Raw genomic sequence first — 15,690 nt, forward strand, 5'->3', positions numbered from 1 at the left:
TAGAAGCCGGAGAGCCTATCGGCCAGAATCAGGGGCATAGTTTTTATATAAAGACAGGTCCGGAGGATGCTCTTTAATGGTAGCTCCAAACACCCATCCCCAGTCCAGCCTCAGCTGTGCCCATTGACCAGAGTAAAATGACATTAAGAAAGAAGCACCTGATTGCTAGAGAAGCGTGTAAAACCAGAACGTACCGTTGTTAACCTGTATCCTGGGAGCGTCTTCAAGAGGATTTTGGCAGTGTTTTATATGATTGAATTAATGGTCACGGTCATTATCATTTGAAATGAATTCATCTTGTGTGTTTTCTCTGCAGTGGAAAATGGTGAACATTGCGATTTCACAATTCTAAGGAACATGTTAATAAGGTAAGTGACATCAAAGGTACGAATAAGGGGGTGTGAAAGGATGGAATTGAAGTGAATGGAAGATAGGAAGAGAAACACTATCAAGATTCATTCATTCATTCATTCAATCGTGTTTATTGAGCGCTTACTGTGTGCAGAGCACTGTACTAAGCGCTTGGAAAGTACAAGTTGGCAACATCTAGAGACGGTCCCTACCCAACAGCGGGCTCACAGTCTAGAAGGGATGGCTGAGGGCCTGTCGTTGGGTAGGGATTGTCTCTATCTGTTGCCGAATTGTACTTTCCAAGCGCTCAGTACAGTGCTCTGCACACAGTAAGCACTCAATAGATACGGTTGAATGAGCGAACGAGGGAGTAGCTGATGCAGTAAGTCAGTTGGCTAAAGAGGAACAAAAAAACGAGAGATGAGGGGCTTAAATTGGATGGGTTGAATTAGCACAGCTGCACTGTTCTGAGCGCTGGGGAGGTTACAAGGTGATCAGGTTGTCCCCCGGGGGGGCTCACAGTTTTAGTCCCCATTTTACAGATGAGGGAACTGAGGCACAGAGAAGTCAAGTGACTTGCCCAGAGTCTCACAGCTGACAGTTGTACAAACAAAGCAGAGTTGCCAAAGCTGATTGGAAGGGAGAAAGGCCAAAAGAGAAAATGACCTTTTTCGTCGTCGCGTTGGGACAAAGAGAGAGGGGACAGGAGAAGATTTGTTGTCACCAGGCATGATAAGAGATTGTCGCCAGGAGGTGGGAAATAGTGGTGGATTCAGAGATTGATTGGGCAACTCAAGAAATAGAGGCATCGGGGTGTAGCATCCTCTTGGACGTGAGGGCCGGGGCGCAGAAGGGATTCCCAAATCGCCCCGACTTTAATCAGAGGGAACAGAGTGCATTTGTTGTGTCTTGATGGAAGGAGCAGACAGGCTGGGAAGGATAGATGAGTCCGATTAATCCAAGTCAATTTTGGACTGGAGATGGCCATGGATGCAGGACTCGTCCAGGGAGATGTGATAGTAGTTGAACCCCTGTCAGCGGGTGAGCGTCCAAAGGATGCAAGCAAATCAACAGAACTCCGGATCAGAGGCTTGCTATTTTTGCTGAGGAGCTGCAGAAGAAGTCCCTAAGAGGTGAGGTGAATTAACGCCTCGAAAATCAAGGTCAGAAAGCATTTGGAAGAGAGGAGACGAAATTGCAAAATGCAGTAAAGGTTTTCAGGAGAGGCGCTCGCCTAGATTGTAAACTCGGTGTGGGCAGGGAACAGGTCTGCTACTCCCAAGTGCTTAATACAGTGCTCTGCACCAAGTTAAGCGCTCAATAAATACCTTTGATGATGACGAGAAACATCACGCCCTGATTGCTGATGTAGCCCAGCCCTCTGCCCAATGCCAATTTCCTCCTTAATCTCTCTTCCCCATCACCTGACAGATGCAGTGCCATTTCCCGGGCAGTGACTTCTTATAATATTAATAATAATAATGGTATTTATTAATAATAGCGCTTACTATGTGCAAAGCACTCTTCTAAGCGCTGGGGAGGATACAGGGTGATCAGGTTGTCCCACGTGGGGCTCACAGTCTTATTCCCCATTTTCCAGATGAGGTCACTGAGGCCCAGAGAAGTGAAGTGACTTGCCCAAAGTCACACAGCTGACAAGTGGCGGAGCCAGGATTTGAACCCAGGACCTCTGACTCCAAAGCCCGGGCTCTTTTCACTGAGCCACACTGCTTCTCTAAAACTTATAGTTTGGGTTCTCTGATTTGGTCAGGACTCAGGAGGGAAGGCAGCTCGGATAGGGTGGGACTGAAAGGGCGGAAGAATCGGAGATCTCGGATGGATTTAGAGAAGCAGCATAGCCTAGTGGATAGAGCACGGGCCCCAGCCAAGTGACGGAGCTGGGATTTGAACCCAGGACCTCGGACTCCAAAGCCCGGGCTCTTTCCACTGATCCACGAGTGTGAGCCCCATGGGGGACAGGGACCGTGTCCAACCCGATTAACCTGTATGTACGCCAGCACTTAGAACAGAGCTTGGCACATAGTAAGCGCTTAACAAGTACCATAATTATTATTATTATTATTATTTAAGCTCCCATTTCTCTTCCACGCAGATTCCGTGCTGCCTTGGGCCAAAATGGATGCAAACTCTTATCAGTATCCCTGACCCCTGGCTTCCTATTGATAATGGCATTTATTAATAGTAATAGCAATAATGATAGCATTTATTGAGTGCTTACTATGTGCAAAGCACTGTTCTAAGTGCTGGGGAGGTTACAAGGTGATCAGGTTGCTATTGATAATGGCATTTATTAATAATAATAATGATAGCATTTATTAAGCGCTTACTATGTGCAAAGCACTGTTCTAAGCGCTGGGGAGGTTGCAAGGTGATCGGGTTGCTATTGATGATGGCATTTATTAATAATAATAATAATAATGATAGCATTTATTAAGCTCTCACTATGTGCAAAGTACTGTTCTAAGCGCTGGGGAGGTTACAAGGTGATCAGGTTGCTATTGATAATGGCATTTATTATTAATAATAATGATTGCATTTATTAAGCACTTACTATGTGCAAAGCACTGTTCTAAGCGCTGGGGAGGTTACAAGGTGATCAGGTTGCTATTGATAATGGCATTTATTAATAATAATAATAGTGATAGCATTTATTAAGCGCTTACTATGTGCAAATCACTGCTCTAAGCGCTGGGGAGGTTACAAGGTGATCAGGTTGCTATTGATAATGGCATTTCTTAATAATAATAATAATGATAGCATTTATTAAGCGCTTACTATGTGCAAAAGCACTGTTCTAAGCGCTGGGGGGGTTACAAGGTGATCAGGTTGTCCCCCGGGGGGGCCCACAGGCTTAATCCCCATTTTCCAGATGAGGGAACTGAGGCCCAGAGAAGTGAAGCGACTTGCCCAAAGTCACACAGCTGGCAGTTGGCGGAGGCGGGATCAGCGCTTACTCTGTGCAAAGCGCTGTTCTGTTGAAGGCTGCCTCATCTCTTCTGCCTTCCTTGGACCAGGGGAGGAGGGAATGGTGGCTTGCCAGTCCCTTCTCACAGCTTCCTCTCAGCCCCGCCTCTGTAGTGGATGCCTCCGGGTTATCCGGTCCCTCTGTGGCGACCAGAGGGGACGGGCAGCTAGAAAGGGAGCAGGAGCTCACGGAGGAGCAAGAGGGGACACATCCACGCTTTGGACAAGAAGCTGGGCCCCGGGCTCACAGGTGCCTGGGACCCCGAAACATTTTCCTCCCTTCCCTCTGGCGGGTGGCGGCCCCCGTGGCTTGAGTCGGGGCGACGAAGCCCCCCAGTTAATCAGAAAAGAATTAAATACTCTGGAGGTGGGCTGCGAGGATGGCGGACGGACGCCAGGAAGCCGGCAAGAAAGCCCCTAGGAATAGTGGATGGGAAAGGAAATAGGGAGGGGACGGCGGAGAGGGGTCTACAATTTTGCATTCTGATAGGGTCCGGTCAGCGTGTCAGGGCAGGTTTCGGAATGGAACTTAATTACATTTCAGCTTTTATACGACCACTCACGGTTCGCCCTCATTTCCGAGAAACACCGTGGCGGCCGACCCTGGGATACTTTTGAATTGGCTCGGAGACCAGTCGCTCACCCCTGGCCTTGCAGAGATCATCGGGCGTCTCTGAGACTGGTTTGGCTACCGTGGGGCGGAGGGGGGAAACGGAGGCAGGGGAAACAGGCTAAGCGCCGAGGGCATTTGGCAGTGGGCCCGAGATCGGGGGCCCAATCGAGACCTTTAAACCTTTCAGAGACAACTAAGGAAGAGAATCAAGAACGGAGTAAAATGCTGTTGGTTGGTGGCAAAATTGAGCCAGATTGAGGGGAGAGAGAATTGGAAGCTGGGGGGATTCCTTTCTGAATCCAGGGAACTAGTAATAATAATCATCATCATCATCATGGCATTTATTAAGTGCTTACCTTGTGCCAAGCACTGTTCTAAGCGCTGGGGAGGTTACAAGGTGATCAGGTTGTCCCATGGGGGGCTCACAGTCAGTTCCCATTTTCCAGATGAAGTAACTGAGGCCCAGAGAAGTTAAGTGACTCGCCCAAAGTCACACAGCTGACAAGTGGCAGAGCCGGAATTTGAACCCATGACCACTGACTCCAAAGCCCGGCCTCTTTCCACTGAGCCGCACTGCTTCTCCCAACCCTGAAGCACAAACCGGGCAGAAGCCGAAAGCCAAAGCTTATTCATTCGTTCATTCAATCGTATCTATTGAGCGCTTACTCTGTGCAGAGCGCTGTACTAAGCGCTTGGGAAGTACAAGTCGGCAACATATAGAGACGGTCCCTACCCAACAGCGGGCTCACGGTCTAGAAGGGGGAGACAGGCAACAAAACAAAACATGTGGACGGGTGTCAAGTCGTCAGAACAAATAGATTGAAAGCTAAATGCACATCATTAACAAAATAATGGCAATGGTTTAGTGGCAATGAGCAGAATTAGAGGCTCTCAATTAGCAGGAGGACATGAACTCCAAAAGGACTGTGGAAAGGAATGAGCCCTGAAGTGGATAATAATAATGATGGTATTTTTTAAGCGCTTACTATGTGCCGAGCACTGTTCTAAGCGCTGGGGGGATACAAGGTAATCAGGTTGTCCCACGTGGGGCTCACAGTCTTCATCCCCATTTTACAGATGAGGGAACCGAAGCACAGAGAAGTGAAATGACTTGCCCAAAGTCACACAGCTGACAAGCAGCGTGGCTCTGGGGAAAGAGCCCGGGCTTTGGAGTCCGAGGTCGTGGGTTCAAATGCCAGCTCTGCGAATTGTCAGCCGTGCGACTTTGGGCAAGTCACTTCACTTCTCTGGGCCTCAGTTCCCTCATCTGTAAAATGGGGATGAAGGCTGTGAGCCCCCCGTGGGACAAGCCGATCACCTTGTAACCTCCCCAGCGCTTAGAGCAGTGCTTTGCACATAGTAAGCGTTGAATAAATGCCATTATTATTGTTAAGTGGCGGAGCCGGGATTAGAACCCAAGCCTGTGCTCTTTCCACTGAGCCACGCTGCTTCTCAGTGGATGAGTGCGTTTGACATCAGAAACAAGTGAAGAGGAGATGGGGAAATGCGCTCGACTTGCCCTCTGAAAAATGCCCCAAGGTCTTCCACTGGAAGGACAGTAGAGAAGTGCGAGAGCAACTTGGAGAGTTAAACCTTTCAAAGACAAGAGCTCTAAAGGAAAAGACTCAAGAAAGGAGGAAAATGCTGTTGGTCGGTGGCAGAATTGATCCAGATTGAGGGGAGAGAGAATTGGAAGTCATTGGGGTCCTCACCAAGCTTGATCCTCTCCCCAAGCCACAAGGATGTGGAGGTGGTAGATTTTTTTGAGGCTGCGGTAGGGAAGAAACTTGTAGCAGGTGGGTATTTGATGTACGAGAGAATGCCGCTTCTGAATTCCATCCAGGTACTGGGAATTGCTGCTTTTCCCGGCCTCTGCCTAGTGGGAAGAGCTGGATCATATCATGTGTTTGGTAGTTCTTTGGAGTCCCCTGTGCTGTGCGTACACTCAATATTGAATAACTACTGTTCCAGGGTCACAATTGAACTGCTCCCGGGCTTAGGAATCCAGGAGAGGAAGCATCTCTGAACGACGCCTCATGGCCCCTTTCGTGAAACATTTCTCTACTACCAATCCACCAATTGATAATAATAATAATAATGGCATTTGTTAGGTGCTTACTATGTGCAAAGCACTGTTCTAAGTGCCAGGGAGGTTACAAGGTGATCAGGTTGTCCCACGTCTTCATCCCCATTTTACAGAAAAGGGAACTGAGGCCCAGAGAAGTTAAGTGACTTGCCCGAAGTCACACAGCTGACAGCTGGCGTTATTTATTGAGTGCCTGCTATATGCAGAGTACTGTACTAAGCACTTGGGAGGGTGCAGTATAACAGAGTTGGTAGAAGGTTGTCCCACGTGGGGAATCACAGTCTTCATCCCCATTTTACAGATGAGGTAACTGAGGCCCAGAGAAGTTAAGTGACTTGCATGAAGTCACACAGCTGACAGCTGGCATTATTTATTGAGTGCCTGCTAGATGCAGAGTACTGTACTAAGCACTTGGGAGGGTGCAATATAACAGAGTTGGTAGATATGTTCTCTGCTCAGAAGGGGCTAATAGTCTGTAAGGGGAGACAGGAATGAAAATAAATGACAGATATATACATAAATATATATCTGTAAAACCCTGCCTTCAAGGCACAGAGAAGTTGTGACTTGCCCGAAGTCACACAGCTGACAGCTGGCATTATTTATTGAGTGCCTGCTAGATGCAGAGTACTGTACTAAGCACTTGGGAGGGTGCAGTATAACAGAGTTGGTAGATATGTTCTCTTCTCAGAAAGGGCTAACAGTCTGGAAGGGGAGACAGGAATGAAAATAAATGACAGATATGTGCATAAATATATATCTGTAAAACCCTGCCTTCACCCCACGGCTGCCCCCCCAGTTATCACCCCATCTCCTGCCTTTCCTCTCCAAACTCCTTGAGCGAGTTGTCTACCTCCACTGCCACAAATTCCTCCAATTCTCTCCTTGACCCCCTCCAATCTGCCTTCCATCCCCTTCACTCCACAGCGACCGCCCTCTCAAAGGTCACCAGTGGTCTCCTTCTTGCCAAATCCAGTGGCCTCTACTCTATCCTCATCCTCCTCAATCTCTCAGCTGCCTTCGAGCCCACTGTTGGGTAGGGACCGTACTTCCCAAACGCTTAGTACAGTTCTCTGCACTCAGTAAGCGCTCAATAAATACCATTGATTGATTGATTGACATTGTCAACCCCCCTCTTCTCCTGGAAACGTTATCTGACGTTGGCTTCACTGCCTCTGTCCTCTTCTGGTTCTCCTCTCGTCTCTGTGGCCGTTCATTCTGTCTCCTTTGCGGGCTCCTCCTCAGCTTCCAACCTCCTAACTGTGGGGAATCCCTCAATTTATATTCATTCATTCATTGAATCGTATTTATTGAGCGCTTACTGTGTGCAGAGCACTGTACTAAGCGCTTGGGATGTACAAGCTTGCAACATATGGAGACGGTCCCTACCCAACAGCACTTAGAACAGTGCTTTGCACATAGTAAGCGCTTAATACATGCCACCTAGTAATGATTAATTATTTAATTGATATTAATTAATAATACAGGAGAATAATAAATACAATAATGATAAAATAATGATTTGATTATTTAAATAATGATTCATTAATTATCATCTAATAATGATGATTAAAAACCACCTTTCCCTTTCAATCCAAACTCCTACCGTGTTAATACAGTCACTCCGATCCCGCATCAACCTCCTTGCCGACCTCCCAGCCTCCCCACTCCAGCCCACCCTTCACTTTGCTGCCTGGGTCATTCTTCCATAAAAACATTCAGGGCGTTTCACCCCATGCCTCAAGAAACCTCCAGGGGTTGTTCATCTAGCTCCGCACGAAACGAAAACGCCTCATCACTTGGCTTTAAAGTAGTCCATCACCTTGCCCCCTCCTACCTCACTTGGCTTCTCTCCCACCACAGCGCATCCCGCACACTTAGCTCCTCTAAAGGTAACCTGTTCCTTGATCTCACCCGTCTCACCGCTGACCCCCTCACCCACATCCCATCTCTGACTTGAAACGCCCTCCCTCATATCCAACAGACAGTTATTCCCTCCTCGCCCCCCAAAATCCTTATTGTAGGCCCATCTCCTCCAGGAAGCCTTCCCTAAGCCCCCCCTGCCTCTTGTCCCACTCCCCTCTGCGTTGTTCTGACTTGCTCCCTTTATTCTGACCCCTTCCCAGCCCTACAGCACTTCCATACATATCTGTAATTCATTTATTTGTATTATTGTCTGTTTCCCCCCGCTCTAGACTGTATGCTCATCGAGGGCAGGGAACGGGTCTTATTGTTGTACTCTCCCAAGCCCTTAGTACAGTTCTCTGCACACAGAAGGCGCTCGATAAATACGATTGATGGAAGGAACGAATGAATAAGTGCTGGGGCAGGGGGAATAAAGGGTAAAAATTCAAGTGCAGGAGTGAACCAGAAGGGAGTAGGGGAAAGGAGGATTTAATCAAGGAAGGCCTCTTGGAGGAGATGTGATTTGAATAAGGCTTTGAAGGTGGGGAGAGTAATGTTCTGTATATGTGTTTGTACAGATTTATTAATCATATTTATTGAGCACTTACTGTGTGCAGAGCACTGTACTAGGCGCTTGGGAAGTACAAGTTGGCAACAAATAGAGACAGTCCCTACCCAACAGTGGGCTCACAGTCTGGAAGATTACTCGATTTATTTTACTTGTACATATTTACTATTCTATTTATTTTGTTAATGATGGGCATCTAGCTTTACTTCTCTTTACTCTGATGACTTGACACCCGTCCACGTGTTTTGTTTTGTTGTCTGTCTCCCCCTCCTAGACTGTGAGCCCGTTGTTGGGTAGGGACCGTCTCTATATGTTCATTCATTCATTCATTCATATTTATTGAGCGCTTACTGTGTGCAGAGCACTGTACTAAGCGCTTGGGAAGTACAAGTCGGCGACATACAGAGACGGTCCCTACCCAACGGTGGGCTCACAGTCTAGAAGGGGGAGACAGAGAACAAAACAAAACATATTAACAAAATAAAATACATAGAATAAATATGTACAAATAAAATAAATAGATAGAGAAGTATGTACGAACATATATACATAAATACAGGTGCTTTGGGGAGGGGAAGGAGGTAAGGCAGGGGATGTTGCCGACTTGTACTTCCCAAGCGCTTAGTACAGTGGTCTGCACACAGTGAGCGCTCAATAAATATTCATTCATTCAATCGTATTTATTGAGCACCTACTGTGTGCAGAGCACTGTACTCAGCGCTTGGGAAGTACAAGTTGTGATGGAATGAATGAATGGTCTGTCAGATAAATCACTCAATGGTATTTATTGAGCGCTCACTTGTGGGCAGAGCACTGTCCCAAGTGCTTGGGAGAGTACAATACAACAGACATTCCCTGACCACAGCGAGCTTAGAATCCGGAGGGGAGGGAAAGAACAAAGACCCCGAGAAAAGTACGCTTAGCCAATGTTCGTTAAAGCAAGGAGTTCCAGCATTATAAGGTAAAAATAGCTGAAGCCTCTACCACAGTCTCTTCCGCCAGGCTTCGGGTTTCGTTTTAATGGTTCAAGGCCAATCACTTCCAGAAACTGGCTGGGTAAATTCGGTTCCGACAGCTTCCCCTCCTTCCCCGGAGTTGGCTGAGGCTGCCCCAGCCAGGATTTGGGTTCCTCAGCACATGAACAAATGGAAAGTCCAGCTGCAGTTACCTAATCCTGTGATCTTTGGCCCAAAAGGAAGTGCGGCGGCGGAGACGGCAAAGTTCCTTTCTTTGCTTTGGGCTCGAAAGTGCTGAGGACAAAGTAAAATCTACTCTGTATTGATCCGCTGGCGAAAGGCTATTGTCTGTTCAGCCCCTCAGTTCGATATTCTTATGCATTCTTGTTGAAATGTACAACTCTGAAACTGGCCGTAGGTTTTTAAGACAGTAACGTTAGTGGGTAATCGTCAAATGAAAAAATCTCATGATGATTTTCCTTACCTTCTCCCCACCCCCAAAAGTAGAGTGCTGTAGGATCTGATTCAAAACAAAACTGCTTAAGCTTGTGGGTTTTTGGAATTTTTTTGGCTTGTTATTTTTTGGGGTTTTTTTTTTTTTTTTTTGGAATGACCAAAAAAAGTCAGTAAATTCATTCAAGCCTCCACTTTGGAGAAGCCTCACGTTTTCTGTGATGATTGAATCTCTAATTTGTCAGCTAAATAAAAACATCCCTGCCAACATTGACCGTGAAAGTTATCGGTATTTACCATGTATCTTCACCTCAAATACAGCAGATTTGCTAAAGTGACAACCTCTTTCAGAATACTAAAAAATAAAACCCTTACCTCCCAGGACGGCTTTATCTCCACTCCGAGCAAAGATTGAGGAGCCTCTCTTTCAGTGGGTTGAAAGAGGTAGAGGGGAAAGAGGAGCAGGCGACTCCCAGATGTTTCCCTGTGGAGACTTAATAATAATAGTATTTGTTAAGTGCTTACTATTTGCCAATCACTGTTTTAAGTGCTGGGGTAGATATAAGGTGATCAGGTTGTCCCACATGGGGCTCACTGTCTTTATCCCCATTTTACAGAGGAGGTAACTGAAGCACAGAGAAGTGAAGTGACTTGCCCAAAGTCACACAGCTGATAAGTGGCGGAGCTGGGATTAGAACCCATGACCTCTCACCCCCAAGATCGTGCTCTTTCCACTAAGGCTGCCTCTCCATTGCACAGGGCTTCTCAGCTGCAGTGAAGGAGGGGATAGGGAAGGTGGGCATCAGTGGTATTTATTGCACATATATTGTGTGCAGAGCAGGACTAAGTGATTGGGAGAGCACAATCCAACAGACACGTTTCGTGCCTGCCAAGAGCTCACGATCTAGAGGCGAAGAGGAGGAAAATCTTGGGGAGCTTTTCTCCTAGCTATTCCCTATCCAATCAATCAATCAATCGTATTTATTGAGCGCTTACTATGTGCAGAGCACTGTACTAAGCGCTTGGGAAGTACAAATTGGCATCACATAGAGACAGTCCCTACCCAACAGTGGGCTCACAGTCTAAAAGGGGGAGACAGAGAACAGAACCAAACATACCAACAAAATAAAATAAGTAGGATAGAAGTAGATAATAAATAAGATAAGTAGGAAGATATCCAGTCCACAACACAATGGCTTGCAAGCTACCGCTGGGATAATAGGGTAAGGAGGAGGCTGGAAGATCTTAGCCCTTCTCCGTGGCTGTCAGGCCAGGTCTTTGGAACTGCTTTGCTGCAGAAGGCTGGATGTGTGCAACTGAAAAGAGGATGGGAAAAGAGGGAGAAAAGTAATGTCTATTTAAGAGAACCTGCTATTGTCAAAGGTCCATCTGAATGGTGTCGGGGAGGGCAGAAATTCATGGTAGATCCAAATACCCGCCTAGTGATTGGGGTTTGAAATTCATTCATTCATTCAATCGTATTTATTGAGCACTTACCGTGTGCAGAGTGCTGTACTAAGCGCTTGGGAAGTCCAAGTCGGCAGCATATAGAGACAGTCCCTACCCAACAACGGGCTCCCAGTCTAGAAGGGGGAGATGGACAACAAAACAAAACATGGAGACAGGTCTCAAAATTGTCAGAACAAGTAGAGTTAAAGCTATATGCACATCATTAACGAAATAAATAGAATAGTAAATATGTACACGTAAAATAGAGTAATAAATCCGTACAACTGTATATAATTGCTGTGGGGAGGGGAAGGAGGTAGGGTGGGGGCGTTGGGGAAGTGGAGGGGAGAAAGGGGGCTCAGTCTGGGATTGTCAAAGAGGTTAATGATTTGCCTCTGTAGTACTAAGAAACAACTTTGTATAATGAGAAAAGAAGTTCAAAATTTCCTAGACCAGGCTAGGTAACAACAGAGTACCACCCCAAGCGTCAATCAGTCGATCAGTGGTATTTATTGAGCACTTTCTACATGCAGAACACTGTATTAAGTGCTTGGGAAAGTACAATGCAACAGTTAGGGGACGTGTTCCCTGCCGATAAAGAGCTTACAGTCTAGAAGGGGAGCAGCAGCATAATCATAATAATAATAATAATGTTGGCATTTATTTAGAACTTTCTATTTGCAAAGCACTGAGGAGGTTACAAGGTGAGCAGGTTGTCCCGGGGGGCTCACAATCTTAATCCCCATTTTACAGATGAGGTCACTGAGGCACAGAGAAGTGAAGTGACTTGCCCAAAGTCACACAGCTGCCAATTGGCGGAGCCGGGATTTGAACCCACGACCTCTGACTCCAAAGCCCGGGCTCTTTCCACTGAGCCACGCTGCTTTTCTGCTGCTTATTGCTATTTATGCTACAGTCTATAGAGGGAGACAGATATTAATATAAATTAATATATAATTTATAAATAGGTACAGAACTGCTGTAGGGCTGAGGGTGGAGTGAATATCAAATGCCCAAAGGTCACAGATCCAAGTGAGAGGAGAGCGGAGGAGAAGCCTGTATCAGTCCCCTTTAGCTCCTTATCTTTGATGGGCTCTGTGGTTGATCCTGAGCACCGCGCCGTCAATCGGTGGTATCTGTCGAGCACTTACTGGGTGTCCTAAGTGCTTGGGAGAGTAAGGATGGGCACCTTCCCTGCCCACAAGAAGCTTACAGTCCACGATCGTGCCATCCTATCGCCCTTTAAAAAAAACGGCACTTGAGGGCTGAAAAAGGCTAGGATTTTGCAGGTGGGTACATTTGATTCATTCATTCAGTAATATTTATTGAGCGCTTAGTGTGTGCAGAGCACTGTACTAAGTGCTTGATACAGCAGGACTGCAAGCAGGGAGAGATTTTCAAGTGGCAGTCCATCACTTCCTCTTCAAACGGGAATTGAACCGTCCAAACCAGTCCGTTCCATCACCTGCTCCCAGAAGCAGAGGCTCCACAAACCCTAGCCGACCCATTCCGGCATCTACCGACGCGAATCATCAGGATGTTTTCCCTTGCAGGTAGCCTGGATCCTCTTTACTGTAATTGTAGTCCATTTCCAGCTCCCTTGGCCTCAGTAGGAATGGAGACCACCGGTCACCGGCGTAGGATTTAGCTCCGACCCACAGATCTTGGAAAACGGTTGAGCTGGGCCAAAGCCACGTTCACGTGCGGTCCAGTTTCCTGGTCTTTCCCAGTCTACCTGTGTCCCTATGCTCTCCCGGGCCCCATTTAGGGACTGGTCAAGCTCCCTGAGTGCAGGGATCAGGTCCACCAACTCTGTCATGTTGTACTCTTTCCAAATGCCAGTTGCAGTGTTCTCCACACTGTAATACCACTGATTCATTGTGGTGTTTCAAGCCTGTAGAATTCTCCCCGTCTGTTACTGGAACCAGGGAAGCAGTGGGGCCTAGTGGATCCCGCCGTTGGGTAGGGACCGTCTCTATATGTGGCCAACTTGTCCTTCCCAAGCGCTTAGTACAGTGCTCTGCATGCGGTAAGCGCCCAATAAATACGATCGAATGAATAGAGCACAGGCCCGGGAGTCGGAAGGACCTGGGTTCTAATTCCCGCTCTGCCGCTTGTCTGCTGTGTGACACGTCCCTTCACTTCTCTGGGCCTCAGTTACCTCATCTGTAAAACAGGGATTAATCCAGTGAGCCCCATGTGGGACTTGGGTGCGTACAGCCTGATTCGCTTGTATCTACTCCAGCCTGGCGCAAAAAGGTGCTTAACAAATGCCATCAAAATCAATAGCATCGATTGATTGCGGTGTTTCAAGCCTGAAGTGATTTCTCTGCTTGTTACTGGAACCACAAATTCCAGCTGGCCCGTGGAGCAATCATTCCTGTTTTCCAGCTTATCCCTTACCTCCAAAGATGAGGCTCCCTTTTGGTCCTGACCCAGGCTGAGCTTGGGTGGTCTCAGCACCCAACTCAGGCCGAGTCAGTTTGGAGCAGGTCGGTAATTTTCAGCTTTTGGGTCTTCCGTATTCCTTATTCTTGGCAAGCTTGGAAGTTCATTCTGTTCTCCAACAAAATCAGAGCTATAGCTATAGTCGATGGCTTTGTAAATGCGCTCCTTGGATACAAGCAACTAACTCGACTGATATCTTCATTTCTCATGACAGAACTCACATGCAGGACCTGAAGGATGTGACCAACAATGTGCACTATGAGAATTACAGGAGCCGAAAGCTGGCGGCGGTGACATACAATGGAGTTGACAACAACAAAAACAAAGGACAGCTCACAAAGTAAGTGTACTTTGGGGGGTTTTGTGTGTGTGTGTGTGTGTTTTTGAAGGGAGGGTACCACAGGCTCTCCTCCCACCATTGTTATACCTGTCGTTGGTTTCATTTCCTTGGATTTCCTCCCAGTTCCCTAGTAAAATCCTGGGAACCTCCTTGGCAAGGGCAGTTATAGTAGAAAGTTTCTAGAGCTATGTACTAGTGCTCTTCCAGAATAGCCGTGTTGTCTGAGGCTCCAATAAGGGCTACAGATGGAAAAGTATTTCCATGGATTTATGATCTGGAGTTGACTGGAGTTCACCGAAAGGACTTGCATCCTTCATTCCCCCTTTGGATAATGGGAATCTGGGGGTACAAAGGAAATACCAGTGGTATTTATTGAGAGCTTAATGTGTGCTCAACACTGCATTAAGTGCTTTGGAGAGTACAGTATGACAGGGTTGGTAGATACATCCTTCGACCCCAAGGGTCTTACAGTCTAGAGGCGGAGACCGACATGAAAATAAGTTATGGATATATAGCAAAAGGGGGCTGAGGGTGGGATGAAAGAAGGGTACAAATCCAGGTACAAAGGCAACACGAAAGGGAGAGGGAGTAGAGGAAATGAGGGCTTAAGGAAGGCCTCATTTAAACGAGCAGTCATTCAGCACCGTGTGAAATCAGTATTTCTGGAGTTCTTTTTGGAGGGTGTTCTATTATTCCTTTGTAATTGTTCGAGAAAGTGTTCTGTGTATGTTACGGGTCTTTTTTTCCTTCCTTCAATCAAAATATACATCGTCTTCGGTCACTTGTCATTGTCCTCAGAAGCCAGGGAGGAGAGGGGCTTCCACAGTGATTTATAAGGGTTTTTATTTCGCTCTGACCTCCCGTAGATTCAGGGCCAAGCATGCTGCATCTCGTAGTCCACACTAATCTAGGACTAAGCGAATCACCCTTGACTCTCTCTAAATAGGATCCATTTCATTTTGAGTGTAAAATACTACAGATCAGATTCTGACTTCTAACAGCAGAGTGTTTTACAGCTAGCCGTGATTTTCCCTCTGTTTAAGCAGTTCCTTTGGTCCAAGCATGCGTATCTGAGTGTGAAACTTAGATATCTAGCCCCCTCTAAGCATTTATAAAATGTATCGGCTAGAGTATCGGTGAATGAGCCGAGAGCCGAGCCGACGGACATCGTCCGTAATGTGGGGTGTCCGCTCCTGGATGTGGTCGCTCAGCTGGAAGTGATTGGCCAGCGCGCTAATAGACTCCTAAAATGTCATCTTTAACTCCCATCAGCTCTCTTCCATTCGTTCCGTCAGTGTTTTGGGATCTCGGGCCTCAGCCTCTTTCTTTTTAACACACAGCTTTGAAAGATGCCGCTTTTTAAAAAAAGTTACCGTACCTGCCGGACTTGTTCAGGAGGGGAAATTATATCAACCTCTGTTCTGATTCTGTTTGAGGAAACGCTGCACGTTTCAAAAAGCTGGAAGGACGTGAAGCTGACCCGTATTTTGAAGTTTTATTTTTGCAGGAGGAGGCCTCTAGCTTCTCTTAGTAATG

The 15,690-nt window shown here is 46.8% G+C and overlaps 1 protein-coding gene across 5 annotated transcripts in view; it reads left to right on the top strand.

Moving 5' to 3' along the window:
• SEPTIN7 (septin 7) overlaps positions 1–15,690 on the top strand; it is a 146,460-nt gene that overhangs the window by 101,811 nt on the left and 28,959 nt on the right. For all 5 annotated transcript variants that reach the window (XM_038766479.1, XM_038766489.1, XM_038766513.1 and 2 more), the window contains exons 10-11: positions 317–368; positions 14,029–14,154. In XM_038766479.1, the coding sequence (XP_038622407.1) occupies positions 317–368; positions 14,029–14,154 (178 nt within the window). The remainder of the gene's footprint in view (positions 1–316; positions 369–14,028; positions 14,155–15,690) is intronic.

This window comes from Tachyglossus aculeatus, chromosome 2 (genome assembly GCF_015852505.1).
Source record: "Tachyglossus aculeatus isolate mTacAcu1 chromosome 2, mTacAcu1.pri, whole genome shotgun sequence".
NCBI lineage: Eukaryota > Metazoa > Chordata > Mammalia > Monotremata > Tachyglossidae > Tachyglossus > Tachyglossus aculeatus.